The sequence below is a fragment of the Diospyros lotus genome, chromosome 3 (assembly GCF_014633365.1).
Source record: "Diospyros lotus cultivar Yz01 chromosome 3, ASM1463336v1, whole genome shotgun sequence".
NCBI lineage: Eukaryota > Viridiplantae > Streptophyta > Magnoliopsida > Ericales > Ebenaceae > Diospyros > Diospyros lotus.
The window spans coordinates 21,612,390-21,636,386 of record NC_068340.1 but is presented as its reverse complement, the minus strand read 5'-3'; the positions used below and the strand labels follow the sequence as shown (position 1 = coordinate 21,636,386).

At 39.9% G+C, this 23,997-nt stretch overlaps 1 protein-coding gene across 2 annotated transcripts in view; it reads right to left on the bottom strand.

Annotated features, from left to right (window-relative positions):
* The window catches only part of LOC127797228 (uncharacterized), a 55,077-nt gene extending 34,110 nt beyond the window's left edge, over positions 1–20,967 (bottom strand). Inside the window, exons 1-2 of one of the 2 annotated variants that reach the window (XM_052329922.1) lie at positions 20,613–20,967; positions 20,427–20,499 (exon numbers count right to left, since the gene is read on the bottom strand). In XM_052329922.1, the coding sequence (XP_052185882.1) occupies positions 20,427–20,499; positions 20,613–20,741 (202 nt within the window). In that variant the 5' untranslated portion in view covers positions 20,742–20,967. The remainder of the gene's footprint in view (positions 1–20,426; positions 20,500–20,612) is intronic. The other variant, XM_052329921.1, reaches the window with a different exon arrangement.
* Between the last annotated feature and the right edge of the window lie 3,030 nt (positions 20,968–23,997).

Below are 23,997 nucleotides of genomic sequence, written 5' to 3'. Positions count from 1 at the left end.
AAAATCAGAATTATATAATATTATCGATAAGAAATCCATCCACGAGGATTTGGAGAATTTATGCAAGGCATTTGGAGGAGAGGATTCTCCTACCAGGGTGGGCGCTACACCCTTCACAGTTATAACAATCCTACCGACACCCTTAATGTCACAAGACTAGCCTTGAATTTTGGTCGCCAACTTTGTGATGGCTCTAAGTTCCCCCACTTAGATCAGCCAACAACCCTATGGGGTTTAAGCACAATATAAACAAAAGCACACACAAAGAATATGAAAAAATTCCCAACTTTATATTCAGATCCGAGAATACAAAGAATGGTTTGGGCTTTGCTCTTTAAAAACTACCAAAATCGCCCATCTACCCACATATATATAGGGTACGAAATTACAAGAGGTTATACCACAGAACCGTCCCCTCAGACCCACAAGGGTCGCATGCACCACGTGGGGAAATCGTCTGTTGGGTTGCATGGCCCGCTTGGCTGACACCTGTCACAACTACCTCGACTGCACGCGCGTGCAAGGCCTTCATGGGAGCACATCGTGTGGACGTGCCCCGCATATTATGGGAGTGCACGAGTCGCGCCCGCTCGGGTGCTGTAATCGTTCCCGCCTGTTGGTCTTGCCTCCTGCCAAGGCTACGCGAATTGCCCCCTTGTCCCGCACATCTCGACCAACTCAGCCCGCCAGCGTGTCCCGTGTTTCTCGACCTGTGTGGCTACCCTCTGCCCCCACTCAGTCGGGTCCAACCGCATTTGTGCGTGCCAGCCATGCTAATCGTCGCCTTGTGTGCAGGCGCCTTAGCCACGGAGGCCCATTCCCCTACACGTTTGTTGCATTCCCTCACGTGCTTACTGCCACCTTGGCACGACAACCCTATGCCATCCAACACTTAAGCCTGCCATCCGCCCATATCCCGCCATGACACGCCACCCTCTTGCCACGATGCTTCATCGGAGCCGAGCAACTTCCAATGAGTTTGCCGAAGACGTCACACTTAACCTCTTGCACATGACAGAAACTAACTACTATATCAATAATTACATCAGTAAAAGTGAAGTAAAAAATTAAAAATGGTTGTAGTGTTTAGTTTCTCGTGATATTTTCCCCCTCCTTTACCAATTTCTTCTCCTCAAGAAATGCTGAGGAGGCAAGTAGTCCTTGGAAATTACTTGAGAAGATCAGGAGGTACTCCCAAGTATTGCTAAGTCAAGCAGCCTTGCCATTTAACCAATACCTGAATAAGAGGAGCCCGTTGCTTGTACACCACCATTTTCTCCAATATAGCCTCAAGTTCCACCACCTTGTTAACCTCTTTAGAGAGAATAGGCAATGCAGAACTCCCTGGTTGTGTGCCTACTAACCTCTTTAAGAAGGATACATGAAACACAGGGTGAATTTGCGACCCTGCTGGTAGTTGCAAACAGTATACTACTTTCCCTACTTTAGCTTCTATGGGAAACGACCCATAGTACTTGGGACTGAGCTTGGTCACACTCCCCTAAGCAATGGACCTTAGATAAGGATACCTCAGCCTCAAATACACCCCTTCCCCTACTGCAAACTCTCTCTCACTCCTCCGGTCGGCAAACTGTTTCATTCAATTTTAGGCTGAAACCAACTCCTACCCTAGCTATTGTGTCACCCTCCTCCTCTATTGTAGATAATCTTCCACGGTTGCCACATTATATCCTCCCCCCAGTGCAGGTAAGACAGGTGGTTTGTACCCAAATAAGGCTTCAAATTGGGACATTTTGAGTGAGGAATAGTGGTTAGTGTTATACCACCATTGGGCCAAAGTCAACCACCTATGCCACTCTTTCGGTTGTAAGAGACAAATGCACCTTAAGTAAGTTTTTAGGCTTTGGTTCACCCTTTCAATCTGCCCATCAGATTGGGGGTGATAAGTTGTAGACATACTCAATTCTGTCCCCAAGGCCCTCATAAGCTCTTGCCACATCAAACTGGTAAAGATCCTATCTTAGTCTGAAATGATGGACTTAGGAGTCCCATGTAGTTTTACCACCCGATCCAAGAAAGCCCTAGCCACCTCCTAAGTTGTGTAGGGATAAGTCAACCCTATGAAATGGGCAAACTTGGTTAGTCGGTTTACCACCACCAATATACTATCTTTACCTTCTGATTTAGGCAACCTCTCCACAAAATCCATAGACACACTTAACCATACCTGGTCTGGAATAGGCAAGGGCTACAATAGCTCCGGATAAGCTACTGTTTCTAACTTACACCTCTTGCAGGTGTCACAAGCCAACACAAACCCCTTAACTTCTGTCTTCATCCTCAGCCAATGAAACAGTTGCCTAACCTACAGATAAGTGTTATGTACTCCTGAATGCCCCCCCCCAAAAGGGAGATTCGTGTAGAGTTTGCATTATCTTCTTCTTAAGTTCTGCATTATTCCCAATACTATTTTACCCTAGTACCTCAACATACCATCCACCAAAGTATATCCCTTAGACTCATTGGTTCCCACAATCAGTCTTTCCAATAATTCCTTTACCTTCTCATCCCCCTCATAGTTGTCTACCACATCTCGGTACCACTCCGGAACCACCAAGGACATAGCTACTGAACTACCTTCTTCATGGCACCAGGAAAGGGTATCAACTGCTATATTTTCCTTCCCCTTTTTGTACTATATCATATAATCCAAACCCATCAGTTTAGCCATTCCCTTCCTTTGCAGCTGTGTTTGTAGTTTCTGTTGTAACAGAAACTTCAAACTTTCATGGTCCGTTTTAATTATAAATCTACCATCTTCCAAGTAATGCCTCCACTTGTCAATAGCCATCAACACAGCTATGAATTCCTTCTCATATATGATGAGCCCCAAGTGTTTAGGGCTCAAGAGCTGCCATAGAAATGCCAGAGGTCTTCCTTCCTATACCAAGACTACCCCAACTCTTGTCCCACATGCGTTTGTCTCCAGAACAAAGGGCTTATTAAAATTAGGCAACCCTAATACTAGTACCCTGGTCATAGCCCCTTTCAACTTCTCAAAGGCCTTTCCTGCTTCTGGTCCCAACTGAAACCCCCTTTCTTCAACAAATCAATTAAAGGTTTGCTAATAACCCCATAGTCTCTTACAAACCGGCTATAATACTCAATTAGTCCTAAAAGTCCTCTTAGGGCCTTCACCGAAGTTGGCCTTAGCAAAGACACCATGGCCTCTACTTTTATTGGATCTGTACTAACCTTGTTCTTTGATATGATGTGCCCCAAATATTCCACCAACTCTTGACCAAATGCACACTTAGATTTCTTAATAAAAAGCTGGTTAGATCTGAGGATATCAAGAGTGGTTCTGAGGTGAGTTAGGTGTTGGTCAAAAGTAAGGTTGTACATGAGAATGTCATCAAAAAAATACAAGTATAAATTTTCGAAGATGGGGTTCAAAAATTTTGTTCATGAGGGATTGAAAAGTGGTAGGCACATTGGTGAGCTCAAATGGCATCACCAAGAATTCAAAGTGCCCATAGTGAGTCCTAAAGGCGGTTTTGTGGATATCATCGGGTTTTATCGTAATCTGGTGGTAACTCGAGCGTGTGTCAAGTTTAGAAAAGAATTGGGCATGGTGTAGCTCATCCAAAAGATCTTCCACTAAGGGTATAGGAAATTTATCCTTGATGGTCAAGGTATTAAGTTGGTAATAATCCACATAAAATCGCCATGATCTATCTTTTTTCTTGACTAATAGGACTGGAGAAGCAAAAGGGCTTTGGCTAGATCTAATGATGGATTGTTGGAGCATATTGCTAACCATTTTCTCAATCTCATTTTTTTGAATTGGGGGATAATGATAAGATCTAATGTTAACAGGCTTTGTATTTGGCTTTAGGTTAATAAAGTGGTCAAACATTCTGGTAGGGGAAAGGGATTTGGGTTCATTGAAAAGGTCCTCATACAACAATTTATTAATGAGATCTAAATGGTGTACTTGATCTAGCATTCCCTGAGGTGTGCTGACCGTCAGGTAGATCTCCCCTTGTACTCTATGATCACCATGTCTCTCTTCCACGGCCACAATTGAAAAGAGATGTGCCCACTGATTCCACTTCCCTTTGATTACCCTCTACAACCTTTTCCATAAAGCATTTTGCATGTCCTAGCTTGTTTTCCCCCTAATAAAGTCATCTTTCTCCCTTCTTTCTCAAATGACACCTCCATTCGGTTAAAATCAAAGCTAATGGGGCTTACCCCTTCGTCCAATCAACTCCAAGAACCACATCACAGCCCCCTAACTACAATAGTCTCAAATCTACTTCAAATATCTCCCCTTGCATTTCCCAACAAAAGCTATTGAAGGATGATTCGCTCAACACCGCCATTGGCTATTGTCACACTCAAGGGTGGTGTCCCTGTGAGTTGACACTTCAACCTTTTTGTTGTGCTTTCATCAAGAAAGTTAGGGTACTCCCACTATCGATTAGGATCATTAGGTTGTAGCCTTTAACTTGTTCCTCCACCTTAATGATTTTATTGTTGGCTACTCCCTTCAAAGCATGAATTGATATCTCACCATTGTCCTCCTCCCCAACTTCCTCACAGTCCTCTTCCTCTACCCCCTCTTGTTCATCCTTATCATCCCCTTCCAACAACAAAATTTGCCTCTTGCATTGAGGTCCGAGATGGTATTTACCCCCACATCGAAAGAAGAGGCCAACTAGTCTCCTTTGCTCCCTTAATTGCTCTCCATTAGGGACTGAACTCGACCCTACCGCATTCTTCACCCCATTACTCCTCTTCACCATATCTCGATTATAGCCTCTTTCTCCTACATTGGATGTCCTTGTAACCACCCCCTTTGGTTGTTGCCTTTGCTTTTTCATTAGGGCCTCCACTAGCATCTCTTGCAATTAGGCACTCTTAGATGTATGTTCTACCATCTAGGGCCTCATCATCTTAACCATTGACCTAAGCTCCTCACTAAGGCCACTCATGAAACTTGACACGAAATAAGTTTCCAAGAGGTGAGAATTGTGGTTGATCATATAGGACCTCAACTCTTCAAACCTTCATAGGTAGGCTCCCGCACTTCTAGTTTGTTTGAGTTTATTGAATTCCTCAATAATATCCACCATACTTTTCTCCTCAAAAATGCTCACAAAGATTTTTACAGAATTCTTCCCAAGTATACTCCCCTTTCACCCTCAAACACCCCTAAAACCAGGCGTCCACTACTTCATTGAAGTATGCAGTGACTAAGTTAACCCTCTACATCCTCAATATGTTGTACCAATTGAATAACCTTTCACACTTCCTCAACCACCATTGGGATTATCTCCTTCAAAGACTGGGATCTCCATCCAAGGCATGGGAAACCCCGGATGATGGAGATTAGGTTGGTCGTCCCAGCCTATCATTCTTTCTAACTCCTCCTATAATACCTTGTATTGGCATAAGGTTGTCACATAATTTCAAGAAGCTTGGGATACCGAAAAGTGGGTTTGATAGTAAAATAAATCGCCAAATCAACTGCAGGGAGTACCACGGGGCTTAAATGTCTAAAGAAAATGGTACATCAGTATCGAGTATTCCAAGATAAGATTTATAGCATGGAAAGAAATTGGATTTGAAACGGTTTTCGGTATAGCTAGGATTCAGGTTGAGGAACCGAATGATGGTAAAGGATTCCTGGGAAGTCAATGGGACCCCGAGTAAGGCTATATTAAATATAAGAAGCAACCCTTAAGAGGTTTCGAGAATAAACATAAGGATTTTCAGTCAGCATATGATCCTACGTATAATTGGGCCTAAGTGTAATTTATTAATTTTGGTATTTTGGTCGAGAGAGGTCGAAATGATGGTTTTTCTGAGTCTTCGAGGGTGGAATGAAGGGTTTAAATCTTATGGGGCTTAGTATAATAGTTGGATAATTCAGGGGCTTGAGGTAAGGCCAAAAATGCAAAAGAAAGTTTCAAGGGGCCAAAATGTAATTTCCGAAAACCTGCATAGGCATGGCAAATCTGGTTGCAAGCTTGGCCGAAAAATCTGGAGAAATGGCAGCCAAATCTCGTCAGGGCATAGCCAAGGATGGTCTAAGAGGCGTGTGGGAGAAGCTATGGCCGGTGATTGGCCACGTGGGGGTCGATTTTGGCCTATAAATAGCAAGGGGTTTTGGCTGATTTTAGAGCAACAGATTGCTCGAGCTTGAGGGCGAATCGAAGGAAGCCAATAAGGGGCTTTTGATCCTTGAGTCAAGATGAGAGTTTCTAGAAATTTTCATGGGTTTTCGAGGTGGTTCGAGGGTGTTTCGAGGGTGGTCGGAAAGGCGAGGCAGTCCGCCAAGCCGCGCCTGCAACTGCCCAATCGAGGGCTTTTCCGGTGTGCTTTCGGCCGGAGGTTGGTGCCATCTTGATCGATTGGTTGAGAGCTTCAAGGGGGTACCCTCAGATTGGCCATCGAAGCCGTCGCCGGCAGCTGGAATTCGGAGAAGAAGGTGGCGCGTGAGCTGCACGCGCCACACTCGACGCACAACCACGCGCCAGGCGCGTGAGAATGGTTATTTCAGTAATTTTTCTTCCAGTATTTTTCTAAATTTATTTTAGGAATTATTGTGTTGAAAAATTTGGAGAAATGTTTGAGGAAATAATTATTTTGGAATTATCAAGGAAGAAAATAGAAGAAATTATGAAAAAATTGAGGAAAATGGATTTTGATACTTTGTAATTAAATATGGTGTTTAGGGAGTATTGTGGCTCGAGGTTAAGTATAAGTAAGAGTGTTTTGATTTGGCACGCAAATCGAGGCGGTGCACGAGGATCGAGGCAATCCGAATACATTCGAGATAAGTGATTCTACCGGAAAAACTTGTTTGCGGCATGTGAATGGTTTCCTGTGAGTTGTTCAATCCAATTCCTATGCATATTCTTGTTACTTTTGATCACTTTTGATTTATCGTGAGTGGTTAGTTTCGTGCGATGATTCGTCTAAACGATTATTTACACATGCATTGAATTTCATACAGTAAATTGCATACATTGAAATGTTGATTTTATGTTATGCATGTTATGATTTTCGGCATTGGCATGTTATGTGTTGTCCATGTGGGATGTGGGTTGTTAACCTATGATGTGGCCCTTGAGTGACATCATTCGGGATGCGTGCCGAGCATTAATGCTATGTGACCCACTTGGGACGAGGCTGAGACAGACTTCACCCTATGGTACTCAAGTGGCGGAGCTGAGAGTAGACATCACCCTGGTTGTTGGCTCAAGTGACGGGGCTGAGAGTGGACACCACCCCAGGTTCCTTTGAGCAATAGCATTAATACCGAGGTGTCATTGATTCTGGGGATAGTGCTGATCACTGTTGTTAGAATCTTACGATTCACGATTCGAATCGTACGATTCGAATCGATTCATATAGAAATCAAGTCAAATCTATAAGGTGAATCTAAAATCCCTTAGGATCGTACGATTCATGATTCGAATCGTACGATTCGACTCGATTCATATAGAAATCGAGTCGAATTTATAGAGTGAATCGAAAATCCCTTAGAATCAACTATGAATCGGACAAATCGACCGTGAATCGCATGAATAGCACAATTCGTTCGATTCATCCAATTCGTACGACTTCATTTGCATGTGCGCTTTAATCAAATATTCGTTCAATTTGGTTATCTTTGAAAACAAAGAAGATGATGAAAATGATGAAGATGATGATGCTCTTGAACTTGAAGATGAAGATGATTGATAACTAGTGAAAATTATGGACAATGGAGTTTATTAGTAAGCTTATAGTTGTAGGTTTTTTTTTTTTTTTCTAGCTTGTTATTTTGAAAGTGGTTTGGTTTGGTGCAATTTGAATTTAAAGGCAACATAAATATACTTTTGTCTTTTGGTATAATTTTAAACTTAGCAAATATATTTAGAAGTTTATTTATCTATTTATATTTAAAAAAATTGATCATGGTGGGCACATTATTTATTTTCTATGGATATATATTATTTATAGTTGAAATTGAGAATGTGTACCGAATCTTACGATTCGATTCTCGATTCACGATTCATAAAATAAGGATTTCGATTCTCGATTCGAATCTCGATTTAACAACTATGGTGCTGATGTGATACTCTTGGGGCTAGGGTTGTATTGGGTTTTGGAATGCTTTTGAGTAGAAGCGTAATGCCTAACTATGATAATAGGGTGATTCCCGGGTTCATATGTCGAAGTTGTCCCTCTTAAGCAGGATTGTGTTTGTCAATGGGTCGATGTGGTAGTGTCGCCTTTAGAGAGATTGTATTTTCCCTAGTTAGGGCTAAGTGTTATGTGAGATTCTCTTAAGCTGGGGCATGTCAGGATCTGTCAGTTTTATATATGATTTTGCATATCTTCGTGAAAATGTTTTTGAACTCTCACTTAGATGATTCAGCATCTAATTTGGACTATGTTCCTGGAATATTCAAACGTTCTAGGTGAAAGCAGTGGCGCCAAGGGAAAGGATGTCGTCGAGATGTAGCTGTTATGTTTAGTTTTCATAGGTCTTTGTCTATGATTACGATGTTCAGAGGTTATATAATATTTTGATATTTTCATGTGAAACATCGAGTTAGTTATTTAATTGTAAAAGGAATTTGTCAGTTATATATCATTGAGGTTTCGATCTTGCTTCCACTGATGTGATTGATAATACATGTCTTAGTCTATTATTTTTAAATTTTGATATGCTGAGAAGGTATAATTGGGATTGTTGGGAAATGATTATGATAAGGGTATGTATATCGAGACTTATATTGTGTGTATGAGGTTGAAAAAAAAAAATATATTCCCGAAATCTCGAGGTAATGCGCATCCTGGGAAAACGGGGCATTACACCTCCTCTAGGTCTACCTCAATCTCAAGGGCCCCATTTCCTTGGTTCATCATATTCCCTTGTAAAATTGGTTCGGTCCTTTCTCTAGGAGGGAAGTCAGGGGATATTCTTACCGAGTTCTGATGATTGAACATCACCATGAACTGCTGCATTTGAGCTCCCAGCTCCTCTCACACCCTCACGATCGAGCCTTCCAACCTCCATTCCAGGCCCTCCATGGAACTCTCCAACTTGCAATCCATTGCTGCAATCGCCTCCTGATTCCTGGTGGCTTTGAACTCCAGTTGGTCTACTCGGTTCTGGAAATCCATCATAGTCGAGCTAACGTGTTGCAACTGCAACTCAAGGTTCTTCATGCGGGTTCCTTTCGCCATCTCGCCTATCTAACAAAGCACCAGTGTTCGAAAATTCGGCCTAGACGGCCGCCTAGGAGCTGAGCGGCAACCGGCCGCAACGATTTAGGGCTACTCGGTAGCCCTATGCGCCATGGCCGACTAATCGGTCTGCGGCGCTGCCTAGGCGAACCAGGCGACGCCTAACCGCCTGGGTCGCGCACGACCTGGGCCACCTAGGTCGTGCGCATCTTGGGCCAACCTTTTTTCCCCCTCCCTTTCTCTATTTCCCGATCCCCTTTCCCTTTCTCTCTCTGGTTGTGTTCATCGCGGCTCCTCTCTCTCTCTCTCGCCTTCGATCTCCTCTTGGTTGTTCGCCACCGCCATTGATCTCTTCTCTTGGTCTTGCTCTCTCGTTGCTGCCGACCTCACCTGTTGCCTGTTGGTTGTTCTCTCTCGTCGCCGTTCGCGTCTTGCTGCGGTATGTATCCAACCATCCATCTTCCTCCGCCAACGCAAGCTTGCCTTTCTCCAGCAACTCAGCAGCAAGCAGCAACGCAAAGCTGCTCATGGCTCGCTTGCGTATTGCTTGCTTGCTGCTTGCTCCTTGCTTCTGCTTCAACAAGCAGCAAGCAAGCAATACGCAAGCTTGCTGCTTCAAGCAGCAAACTTGCTGCGTCAACTTTCTGCTTCAAGCAACAGCTGATTTCATTTCATTAGATGAATTTTAATGTATATTATTGAAATTATTCAATACTCAGGGAAAAATAGGAGTCGGGAAGTGAAATGAATGATTCAGATAGGACTGGAAGTACGGGAGCATCGTCCGAGGCCTCCTCAATTCTTAAAAAGAAGTCAAATGATGTCGAATGGGAGTATGGAATGTTAATTGATCCGAAAAATATGGATAAAATTAAATGTAAGTTGTGTGGTAAAATTATGTCTGGAGGTGTTTACAGAGTAAAAGAACACATTGGCCACATTTCTGGAAATGTTTCTGCATGTCCAAAATCTTCTCCAACTGATCAAGCCAAATGTAAGAATGCTATTGCCGAGGCAAAGAATAAGAGGAAAAATAAGAAGAATGAGGAAAATTTGATGAGATCAACTGTTAATATCTCCGAAAGAGTAGAAGGGGATGATGAAGATGAATTGCAAGAGTTAGGTAGCAGAAAAACGTCCCGTACTCTTGGCCCTATTGATAAGTTTGCAAGCTCCATCAGCCCTGAAACTTGTTTGAGTGCGAGAATGAGCCAAAGGCAACAAACTATTAGTGAAGCACTATTTAAAGAGAGAACACAGTCTGTTCGTGAATATTGTACTAGATAGGTGTATGAAGCTGGTATACCTTTCAATGCGATTGACAATGATAGCTTCAAATTGTTTGTTGAGGCGGTTGGTCAATTTGGGCCAAGCTTCAAACCTCCCAATCAATACCAATTGAAGGAACTACTATTAAAGGGGGAAGTTGACAGAATAAAAGAGTTATTGAAGAAGCATGAAGAAGAGTGGGCACGAACTGGGTGCTCCATTATGACAGATGCTTGGACAGATAGAAAAAGGAGGAGCATCATGAACCTATGTATTAATTCTAATGCAGGTACTGCTTTCCTTTCTTCTAGAGAGTCTTCAGATAAAGCACATACAAGTGAACTTATCTTTGAGTATGTGGATAAATGCATTGAGCAAGTTGGGCCACAAAACATCATCCAAGTAGTAACCGACAATGCTGCCAATAATATGGGAGCGGCAAAATTATTGAAGGTGAAGAGGCCAAATATCTTTTGGACCTCATGTGCTACTCACACCATCAATTTGATGCTTGAAAGTATTGGAAAACTGTCGAAGTATAAGAAAGTCATTGATCAGGCCAAGAGTTTCACAATCTTCATTTATGCACACCATAAGACCTTGTCCTTAATGAGGTCATTTACGAAGAAGAGGGATATAGTGAGACCAGGAGTCACTAGATTCGCTTCTGCTTTCTTGACTTTACAGAGTTTGATGGAGAAAAAGACCCAACTGAGGGCAATGTTTACCAGCTCTGAATAGGAGGAGTGCAAATGGTCAAAGATTGTTAAAGGGAAAGCAGCCTATGCTACTGTGATGAGCATTGCTTTTTGGAATGGTGTGACTATATGCCTTAAAGTTTTTGCACCTTTGGTGAAGGTGCTTCGAATTGTTGATGTGGATAGAAAGCCTTCTATGGGCTTTTTATGTGGAGAGATTAAGCAAGCAAAGGAAGATATTAAGGAGGCCTTAAATAATCTTGAAAAGAACTATAGGCCTACTATGGAGATTATTGAAGCAAGGGTAAAAGATAGGCTAGATAGTCCACTACATTTTGCAGCTTACCTTTTGAATCCCTACTACTTTTTCAAGGATATGGATATACAACTTGATAATGAAGTGATGGATGGACTTTTTAACTGTGTGGAGATGTTTTATCATTATGATGGTGAATTGCAAGGCCATGTTATAAATGTTGAGTTGCCAAAGTATACTCGTAAAGATGGAGCTTTTGGAAAATCGTGGGCAACTCAAGGGTGTGCGAAAAATGATGACAATTATAATCCAGGTATAAAATTCTTTTAATCATTTCTATTGTGTATTAGTGTATAAATTAAATTTGTTTACTTTATACTTGTTTGACCTATGTAGTTACATGGTGGATGACTTATGGAAATCAAACTCCAAACTTGCAACGAATGGCGAGAAAGATTCTCTCGTTAACCACTAGTTCATCCGGTTGTGAAAGAAATTGGAGCACTTTTGAAGGGGTTAGTGTATATATGAATTATATTTATTTACTATCAATTAGTTATCCTTATTCAGTTATCATTTATATTGATATTGCTTTTATTTTATTTATGTAGATACATACTAAGAAAAGAAATAGACTAGACGTGAATCGATTGAACAATCTAGTCTATGTTCAATTTAATGCGAAATTGATGAACAAGCACAAAAGGGAGAAGGAAATGAATGTTGATGTGCTACTTGCTAGTGATGCTAGTAATGCACAAGGATGGATCGTTGATGGAGAAGATGATGAAGAAGTTGAGCCTGGTACGAGGCTCACTTGGGAAGTGGTTGGTGAAGCATCGGGAGCAGACGAGATGCTTCAAGCTCGAAAAAGTTCTAGGATGAGAGAGCTTCATGAAGATGATTTTCAATCAGAAGAAGAAGATGAGCAAGAAATCAACGAATTTGATTTTGAGTCCGATGAAGATCGTGTATTGGAAGAATATGGAGAGGAAGAAGACCAATTAGATAGTTAGACTTAGATTCTTCGGATATGGTTTATGTTGTATTATTGCTACTTCTGCCTTCTTGAACTTATAACTAATATAATAGTTTATTTTCTGAGTCTTAATTCCATTATTTCACTTGTCTTTTCAACTTTGATTTACCTGAAAATAATATCAAATTACATCAAAAGGTTTTTAGAAAAAAAAAATAATAATTTTTCCTAGTCGCCGCCTAGGCCCCGCCTAGGCGCCCTAGGCACTAGGCCCCAGCCTGGCGCCCGACTAGCGCCTAGCGCGTTTTTGAACACTGACTGCAAGGAACCAATAAGAGTTTTGTATAAAGACGGATTAGAAAATGACTATCCTTCATTAGTTAAAGAATTTCCAATAGCCATAGGAGTTGCACAAGGCTTGCAATCTTATATAGCAGCCTTTTTCAACAAATCACCAACGTATTTGGACTGAGTTAGATATATTCCACTACTATCTCTACATGCTTCAAACCCCAGAAAGTAATTCACCGAGCCAAGAGTCTTAAGGGCGAAATGTGTGTCCAAGTCATGAATACATGATCTAAGGGCTATGGAATCAAAACCTGTGATGAGTATATCATCAACATATACCAAGACAAAAAGCACATAACCAACTGTCTTCTTCATAAACAAAGAAGCATCTGACACAACCCTAACAAATCCCCAATTCTGTAATGTTGTTTTTAGTTTCATATACCAAGCTCGAAGAGCTTGTTTAAGCCCATACAAGGATTTCTCCAACCGACACACATGATTAGGAAACTGAGAGTTTATGAACCCTTCCGATTGAGTCATAAAAACAGTCTCAATTAGATCACCGTTAGGGAAAGCGTTGTTGACATCAATTTGTTGAATCTCCCAACCGAAAGTGGCTGCTAAAGAAAAGAGAACTCTAATGGTTGGAGCCTTTACTACTGGGCTAAAAGTTTCAGCATAATCCACTCCTGGAGTTTGAAAAAATCCCTTGGCAACCAACCTAGCCTTGTACTTAAGAATAGATCCATCAACATTATACTTCACTTGAAAAACCCATTTACAACCAATTAAGTTCATATTATGAGAAAAAGGAACCAACTCCCAAGTATTGTTCTTCTGCAGTGCTGAGTACTCTTGTTCCATGGCCTTAACCCATCATGAGTCTAAAAGAGCCTCACGAACGAAACTAGGTTCAAGGGAACTCACTAAAGCATTTGGTGAAGGGGCAACTAGTTGCTTAGATTTTGATCCTGTGATCATAAGGTGAATAGAAGGTGCTAGAATAGGTTTAGGCTTTGGTAAGGTTCTAGTGACTGAATAATAGACGGTTGGAGATCTTGTGAGGCATTAGTAGGTGGAGCCAAATTGTCACGTGTACCACTAGAGACAGCACTAGACTGTGCTGGAACTGGCAACTGTGCTACTTGAGGACACATCGAAGAATTAGAAAATGAAGAGATAGGTTCTAAAAAGGCAGTAGAATACCCATTTAATTCTGATGATTGAGGTAGAGAAGAAAAAGAAGTAGAAAACAAAGTATGATAAGGAAATTCACTAGGATTGAAATGGACATGTCTAGATACATACACTCTCCTTGATGGATGCAAGCACTTATATCCAGATTGGGTGTGGCTATAACCAAAAAAAACACACTTGGTAGAATGGAAATCAAATTTGTGCTTGTGATAGGGACGAAAGTAAGGAAAACAAGCACAACCAAAAAGCTGAAGAATCGAGTAGTTAGGTTGTTTGTGATACAATAATTCAAATGGTATACCAGACTTTAGAGACGATGAAGGAAGCAAATTAATAAGATGCACTGTTGTTTGAAAGGATTCAACCCAAAATTTAAGAGGTATATTAGCATGAGACAGCAAAGTTAAACCCATCTTAGCTATATGTCTATGTTTTCTCTCTGCCACACCATTTTGTTGATGAATATGTGGACAAATAAACCGAGGTTGAATACCATTTACATGAAGATAAGGTAAAAAAGCTTTAAATTCCCCTCCATTATCAGTTTGTAATGCTTTGAGCTTAATTTGATACTAAAGTTTAGCAAATTTGTGGAAAGTAATAAAGATTTTCAAGGCATCAGACTTAAGTTTCAAGGGATAAAGCTAAGTGCACCTAGTGCATGCGTCCACAAAAATTATGTAGTATCTAAATCCTTTATAAGGAGCATGCAATGAGAGGTTGTTTAGGTTTGAAGTGATGTAATTAGTTGCCCCAGAATCAACAAACCAGGCTGGATCTGAAAAAGAAGGATGAACAGTAAAGTTATCTGGTGTGTAAGGATTAGAAGGACTACCACAATGAGATCCTTGTATTGAACCCGTGTCATTCATGTAGGCTCCATTAGAATCATTAAAGGAAGCCATATAAGCTCTAGACTCTGACTAATTGGCATTACCAGCCCTATCAAATCCTTAATTAGGCATACGCTGAAAATTTATATCAAACAGGTGATAGCATCGATCCACCAAATGCCTTGGTTTCCCACATAATTGACAATAAACTCTCCTGTTAGATGCTCTACCACGACCTTTTCCTCCTCCTCTATTAACAGATCCACTACCTGAGAATATCCTCCTTTATTATTATTACCAAGGTTATTATTTTGTGTAGTAGGAACTGACGCCACATTTACGTGCATAGAAGACACAAAATTAAATGTTACAGCAAAATTAGGTGAATTCTTGACTGACAATCTTTGTTCATGCATTAACAGTAAAAATTGCAACCTTTCCAGATCTATATCATCCATCTGATAGGTTATAAGGCTCACAACCATGTCATACTCCTAATCTAGTCCATTAAGTATTGCAAGTAATATGTCTTTGTCATTCAACGGTTCTCCAATGGCTGTCAAAGCATGTCCTATCGTCTTAATCTTTAGTATATACTCATTGATAGAGAGTGAATCCTTCTTTATAGATCTGTTATACCTAAGGACACTAACAGTCACTAGATCCCACAAGAAAATCGATCAAGTCACACTTAAATGAGAATATTTAGGCAAGAACAATCCTCTCACACCCTCACTAACCCTCTTGGATTTATTTTCCAATCACAAAACAGAAAATTATATGAAACATAAACAAGAAAAACGGAATAGGAAAAACAAGACAGAAACACAAACAAACAAGAAAAATAGGCAGATTATCCTAGTTCAGATTGCAATGATTGCAACCCAACCCTACATCCAGCCTTCAAACACCCATCAAGAGCAGCCTTCTTTATTACCAAGAATGATCAGTACAACAGCTTGAGTAATTCTCTCCTATTCCCGAGTACATTCAACACTCATTCTCTAAGAGTACAAAGCTTTCTTGCTCACTAGCCTTTCTCTCTAAATGAATGTCCGCTCGATACAATAGAATGAGAAAATCTACCTCTCTTAGCTACCCTTTTTCCCTCTATTTATAATAGGGGGCGGATATCCCAATGAAGACTATTACATATTTACAGTTTAACCCCTCAACTATTACTAATTATATGATTGGGAAATAAACTTCTATTTAATACTTCATTGGCCCTCAAAATACACTGTTTTCACTGATCTTCTTATCCTATACTCTAGACAACTTTTAACAAGATCTTAACTGTTGTTTTAATTGAAATGATTTTGCTGTTGTCTGACGAGAATATAAATTTTCTAAAGAAATCCATACCTCAACAGATGATTCACAGTGAATCACCTGCGCAAGCACTTCCTTATCAATGGTGGAGAAGAGCCATCCCAATAAAAGCTTATCAGATCGAATCCAGTTCAAATATTTTGGATTGATTGTCGCTTCTCCTCCTTCTGAATTACGCAGGAACTTTGATGGAGGAGACAATTTATTGAAAAATGGCACAAGATCAAAAGCTCAACTGTGGCGAGAATTTTTGCTTTAAAAAAAATGTAATTGCTGGAATCAAGTTTGATCAGAATGAAATTAAAGGCTTTGGCTACCGCTGAAAATTCCAATTGAGTAGCGGTTGATAAGGAGGAGGAAGATCGAGGAGGAGGAGATGAAGAGGAGCCAAGAGTGTGATTCGAGGCCATTAGGTTAGAGCAGTGGCTTCGATACCATGTAAAGAAAACCCTACGACGCAAACAATGACAGAAACAAAATTGGAGAGAAGAAACAAAGAGAGAAGTTGTGAATTGAATTGCTGAGTGTAAAATGAAATTGCATTGAGAAAGAATATAAGAGCTGCTTAAATAGGCAGCTCATTACACATGAAGGAGGCAACGCCTCATCACATCAATAACTAATATAACAACAACAGCAAATAACAGCAGAAAACATAAGAGACAAAAACAGCAACAGCAAAAAATATTATAACAAAACTTTAGATGCTTCCACAATCCTTATCTGATGGTTATGGTCAAAGTGGACTGAGTCTTTGTCCTTATCTTTTTTGTTTGTTTTAGGATAGTTGATTAGGTAGTGTGTCCTATTTTTAAGGAAGTGGGTTGTTAACCCTTAGAACTGTATATATTGAGTCCTATTTTGCTGGAAATATACACAATTTTTCTTGCTAAAGTTTTATCAAGATGTAACATTTTTAGCCCAACTTGGACTAACTGTAAAAACTGAATAATTCCTTGATGTCAACATATGTACAAGGTAAGTCCTCTTATAGAGGAGAAAGGATACAAGATAGGAAAACTATAACACTTAAGGAAAAGATACATATGTACATCTTTAGGAAGGTTTCCTAAGTCTGTATTAGAAAAGTATCCTATTCCAGATTTAGAAACTTCTAAATAGACACATTTTGACCAGCATAGCTTTTCTTCTTTGATGAACCTTCGGGAACCAACACCAACAGTTCGAGTTCCTTCAGAATCAAAACTTACCCAGACTATTTGACTAGTAATTCTTTTAGACATCATCCATCTCAAGGAAAACCTACAGCAATATGCACTCACATAGACAAGAAATTATTTCTATGATTACAAATAGAGCTAAAGGGTTTCAGACCCAAAAAGAATAATAAATACCTCAAGTTTACAGTTGAGTCAATTCTTTGAAGGAGCTTTAATTCACTAAAGAATATTTGATTCATTGGTGGAGAAGGTGACAAGTTTTTTTTTTTTTTTTAAGTATTCACTTCTCCTCCTTTTTTTTTTTCTGTTAAGCAGTATTCACTTCTCTCTCTGCTGTGACATTTTAGCTGTATTTTAACTTTTTGGGTTTTGATAAACACTGAGACATGAGGCATTTGAGGTGTGCACCTTGTGCCTGCATTTGAGGTGTGCACCTCATGCACCTAGGCAACACCTTATGGATGGCATTGCATCTCAGTGTTGAAGAGGCACACAGAGATACATCTCACGCTTTTGACAGCTAAAGACTGTCACTACCCTAAATGGAAAACATGATGCTGGAAAGGTGGAAATATGAATATTTCCATGCATTTCCTTGGTTTCGCATTCAAACCATGATTTTATGATGTTCACTACCTTGCAGCGGCTTCAGGAGGAATTTCTAGAAGGGCTCCAAATTTCAGTAAGAAAGTTGTCGTGGGTGTTATGGATGCATTCAAAAGAATAGCAGAAAATCCAACAGAAGAGAAGCTTCTTCATAATCAATTTGTTGTATTTCATATGAAAAAGGGTTTGTATGCAATGGCTACATCACATTACAACACAAATTGATGTGGATGGATTGGTGGTCAACCTCGGGGTCTGAAACTCCAGATTGGAAGAGGTGGTAAAAATGGTATTATCACAGCCTATTACTAGTTTTTCAGCTGTAAGAAAATTGGATTACATACTCTTATATTCATAGTGTCAAGAGTTGATAAGTTGGTCTTCTTTCCCTCTAACCTTCAATCACATTTTACTAAGAAATGAGAATTATTAGGATGGCCCATTTAGAAAGTACGATTATTGATCTGGACACTTCATGTTTAGATGATTCAGTAACTAGGTTAGAGTACATGAGATGGATGTATTTTGATGGAAATTGCATTAACATTTCAAGAGAAGGTGAAGCAATGCAAGAGGCACCAGCAAGCTCAAGATTTGCAAAGAACATAAAAGGTAAAGGAAAATATGTTAAATTCTTATGCTAACTAGTTTTTATTATTTTACAAATGTAGTTTTTCTTTTGTAACTTCTATTTGACAAGTTCCTGTGAATGAAATATGAATTTCTTAAAATCTACGACTCTAGAATGCCAACTAAATGTTCAATGCATAAGTTGTACATGAAAATAGAAAATAATTCAAAACAAACAAACCAGCTTCTATAATAGCAAAGTATCATGCCAACTAATTTTGACCAGAGTGCAACTATAAAATGTAGCACAACCCAAAATAACGAATCAATTAAGCCTAGTGCCCAACCCCTCCATGCCAAAGAATCAGCACAGTAATGTATCCCATACCATTGCCATATCACGTTCCTGGCAACTATGTTCTAAAACAAATGGTCATCCTCTCTAATAATGTTCGTCGTGCCACCTTCAAAGACTAATAAATGCTGCATGCATTGGTTGCACATTCTAACCGTTCCTTCATAAGTGGAAAGCAAATCTAAGATAAATCACCATGTCTATGCCTCTAGAGGTGTCTTTTTTACCATAGCTGAGGAACCTGAAAGGACAATTCTTCCCCAAATTTGTTCAGCAATTAATGCCTGATACAAAAGCCACTACATGCCAGAACAGAGTGATTGGGAAGAAGGAACTAAGCAATGGTCATAGACTCATAGCAAAGATTTTTAAGGTTGAATATCTCTCTAACATAAAACATAGATCTTCTATCTCTCATAAAGTCACCAGAGACAACTAGGATTTTTAATGCATCCGATTTTCCTTTCTCATTTTCTTTGTTGTCAAGTCCCAAGTAGCCAAACTATCAGACATTACCCCTTAGCTTCCAGCCAACTCACCAGTCCATAAGCATTTTCCATTGTCCAATTCTTCACAAAATAAAAAAGAAAATTTAAAAAAAATCCTGTTAAGATTAGGAGCTCTTAGATACTCAATCAATACTTAGTTTATGCCAATTCTCTCAACACTCCTCACCCAAAACCATCCAACAAAAGAAAATATAAACTGTAAATACAAGAACAGAATTTAACAATGAAAGAATGAAAGAGATACAACCAAACCAATCACAATAGGCGCACGATGTATCCTGGTTCGAACTGATCAATGATCAGTCCTACATCCAGCCGCAAATCCCTAGAGCAATCCACTAGAAATCCGGAGAAAACAGTTTACAAGAACCCTCAACTCTCTATCACACGAGTACACTGCCCTATCACAGAGATTACAAAGAACTCTCTACATACAAAGCCTTTCCTCTCTTCTAGCAATCTTACTCGTATTCAGAGACACAATGAATGACAATTTTTTATGTCCGACTGCCTTGCCAATGCCTTCTATTTATAGACCATAGGAGGCATTAATTACAAAGACTTTTATTTAGCCTACACAAAGACTAAAATATCCCCTATAATAAAACATCTAAGTTAACTTCTCTCTAACTTAGAATTCCAGTCGCATTCATTTGCCTAAGTGGTTCTACTGTCTTCTTCATCTTCTAGACAGATTCCTTCATGCAAAAAACCAACAAATCCACTTTCTTGAACGAGTGTTCAGAAATTGGAGGTTACAAATCTAAATAACTCCTCAACACTGCAAAGATGCTTTATCGTTTATTTAAGTTTTTAACAAAAAAATTACGGGCAGGAGAGTAATAATGCACATGTATTGAATTATACATAGCTTACATACAATTCCATCATCAGACACAAAGAGATTTCCTCCTGAGAGTAATTCGTTATCCTGCTTTTGGAACTAGAACACTTGCAAAAAATGCATGTCAATACGTAATTTTCTTTTCTTTTCATTTCCTCTCAGTTGACAAATCCTAGCTCCAAATATTACCTTAGCCACAAGATGGGGGTGAACCGAAAGAACCTATATATTTTCCCAATCTTAAATTGAAGAGAAAGAACCAAAGGGCAACACGAAAATTCTAAACTTGCCTTGTAATTTGGCAGGAGGATAAATGGCGAGAGCCTCTAACAATTTAAGCTCCAGGTCAACCTGTGATTGCTCCTGCTCAAGCCAAAACAAAAATGATCAAACTGAGAGAAAACATCACATATACACACATCAATATGTATATATATATAGAGAGAGAGAGAGAGAGAGACGACGTGAAAGGTGACCTTGCGGAGAGAAGAAGCGGATGAAGGTTGAGCCTTGCACGGAGAATGAACGGACATTCCATCTTGTTCCTCTTCTCTGCCTCCACCACCTCCTCCTCCTCCTCCTCGCCCTCCGCCACCGCCGGCCATTTGGCTTCCTACGTACTTCCGACTATATGTCGCTTACGTAATCTTGCTCTCAAAATGCCTTGATACTACATACATACAAGTGAATAGAAATTCCGAACTCGATAGAAATTGAGAACGAGCTAGGGTTTCAAGTTAGATGCGTATGATCCGGGGGAGAAGCAAAACAGAATTCGTTATACAATTGGGCCACTCCGATGGGCCAGACAGTAGAAATAGAATTGAGCTGAGATGGCAATGCATTGCCAATTCATGGGTTCTAGATAGTTTACACCTCAATACCTTGAATCAATTATCTACTAAATTAAAAATTATAATTATTTAATAAAATATTAGAGTTAAAAAAAATATTTTCTACAACTAAACATACCTTAATTTTATGTTACTATTCCATTCATCTCCGTTACTCTTCCCAACCAAAAAAAATACATTATTTTTTTAACATTCTCTAATAAGGAAAATATTTTTTTTCATTTTATTTTACTCCTCTAAATTAATGTTGATGTGCCCTGCAAAAATAAATAGACGAAGTGAATTATCGAAAATAAATAAAAGAATCAAAAAAATGAGACAGCGCCACGTGGCTAGACGGAAGCCCCGTATGCATGGCTGCGACCCGCCACGCAGCTACTATGGCACCCTCGCATACCCCCAAGCCCACACACTCATGCAACCCAATGCACGCCCTCACTCGAGGGTGCCTCCTACTGCCCTACATGGCCCCAGGCGGCCACGCGTGTGGTCGCGCCCTTACTCGCACTCCTAGGTGACCCTCACCCGGGGGGTCCCTCAAGCCCACACATTTAAGTGACCTTACTTGAGGGTGTCATAGGCGCGCCCTCATGCTCATGCTTGTCATCCGCACACCATCACCCTCATGGAACCCAGTCAAAACTATCTCCGAGTTACTCGCTGAGAAAATCGGGTCATTCGACATCTAGTAGCTTCTTCCATCGCTATAAATAAAAGGGCCATCCCCTCTATTTGGTACACAAACTTACTCACCTCTTACATTTAAGTATTTCACTTCTACGAGAGGTTGATTTAAGCATCGGAAAGTTTGCGCGGGGATTCTCATCTACGCCCCTAACCAATTTTCTTTCCAAGCAGGTCATTCATCGCTGCCACTCCACCCCAAGGGACTCATCCATCATTTTGCTACCCTCGAGAGAGTCATCCATCGTTGTCACTCCATTCTCACCCATCGCAGAGATAAGCTGTATGTGAGTCATTCATTGGCGGTTTTCGATTTATAAAATTATTGTTGTAATCGAGCAACAATAATTGGCATCGTCTGTGGGAAACAAAAAAAAACCATGAAGCAACTCGCTCGACATGGCACAAACTCAAAGCAATCGTCAAACCCTTTCTGGTGTAAAAGATCAACATCAGTCCACTCATCAGGGCCAGCCACCCCTAATCCATCAGGGCTAGCCACTCCTCTCCCATCAATCCCTTCGTAAAGGTCATCTATAATACCCAGTATTTAATATCAAAGGTATTTCTAGAAGTTATTGGGTCAAAATGGAATTCATCAAAATTTTAGGCCAATGTGTAATATTCAAAACTTGAACAAAAGGTAAGTGACCAAACCAAGACGAAACTTGGAGGGTAAAAATGTTCAAAGAGACATGGAATGCCAAGAACAAGAGATTTACAAAGATTTGAGGTCGAAATTATGCGATTAGGGACATTCAGGCCAAAGTGCAGAATCTAGAAATTGATGGAGGATTGTCAAAATGAGGGTTTTTCTAGACTTTCGAGGGTGTAGTGACACATCCTAAACTTGAGGGGTTTAATGGTATTAATGAAAAACCTAGGGTTTTAGTGAAATGGGAAGAATCTTGAAATATCAAATTTGGGGGTGAAAGTGTAATTAATGAAAATCAAGTGTGAAACCTGCAAACCACCAGCCAACTTTGCGGCGGCCGTCGTTGGAACTACCAAGGGGCACCAGGACGTGCTCCGGGCCACGATGGTTCGATTGAACCTAACCATTGGTCGAGATCTACGGTGTGTCGACGTGGTTTAATTTTTAAAGAAAATCGAAATCTAACCAAAAATTTTGAGGCAATTTGGTCACCATTTGGCTAGATGTGAGGTTTGATATGATGAGGATTCGAAGCTTGGCAACCAAGAACGCTTCTGAATGGTCGAAAATTCGGTCGAAATTAGGTATAAATAGGTTTCGAATGGCCGAAGGTTTCAAAACAAATCGAAGTAGATTGGTTGTGTTTTAGCAAGAATCGAGCATCAAAGACAGAGGGCTTTTGTTCCTTGAGTGCTACAGAGTTTTTGTTTAAAATTTGGGAGGTTTTGGTGCAGGTTTTAAAGGGTTTCAGAGCTTTGGCCAGAAAGTTGGGCTCGCCGAAGCCGCAACCTGTAACTGCCTTTTAAGGCATTTTTTGGTGACTATTTCGGCCATCTAAGGGGTCCATCAAGGTTGCCTCGAGGAGAGCTTCAATAAGGTCTAGTTGTTTTGGCCATTAGAGGTCATCGGAGCCGGTCGTCGTCGGAGAAGACAATCGAAGAAGATAACTGCGCGTGGGCTTCACTCGCCGAGGCTGGGGGTGGCACGTGAGAGCACGTGAGCACAGGTTTTTCTCCGAAATTAATTTCAGTATTTTTGGAAAAATATTTTAGAATTTTCTGTGTAAAAATATTTAGTGAAATTGCACGATAGATAATTATTTTGAAATTTCTAAGGAAAATAATTTATGAAAAAATAGATAAAACTATGAAAAATAAAGGAATATAAGAGAAATAGAAATGTTGATTTCTATAGATATGATGATGCACATGAGACAATTTGACTATTAAAGGAAAAGATTACACGATTTTCGAGGTGTGACACACTTTTCGAGGCAAAAATTGACTTTTTCTGAATTAAGGTGAGTGGTTTGATTCCAGTATTACCCTTATATGGGAAGTATGTTGGTGTGTGTGTAGTGACTTCAAATAAGTGATTTTAACCTCCCGAACTTAGGTTACATGTGTTAGAACCAAGTTCCAGCGAGCGGTTATATCTTCCAGAATTTGGGATGTTATGCATAGTGTTGAGCCAACTTACTCATATTAATTAAGTTTTGATGATTAACAAAAATATTTTTATGATATAAATGTATTTCTTCCTCATATAAAAAATAAATTTATTTTGAATTAAAAGTGGGTACAAAGAGTAAATTTATTTTGAATTAAAGGTGGATTATCTTTAGAAATATTTTCTACTTTTGATCATTTATGTCTCAAAAGTTTATGT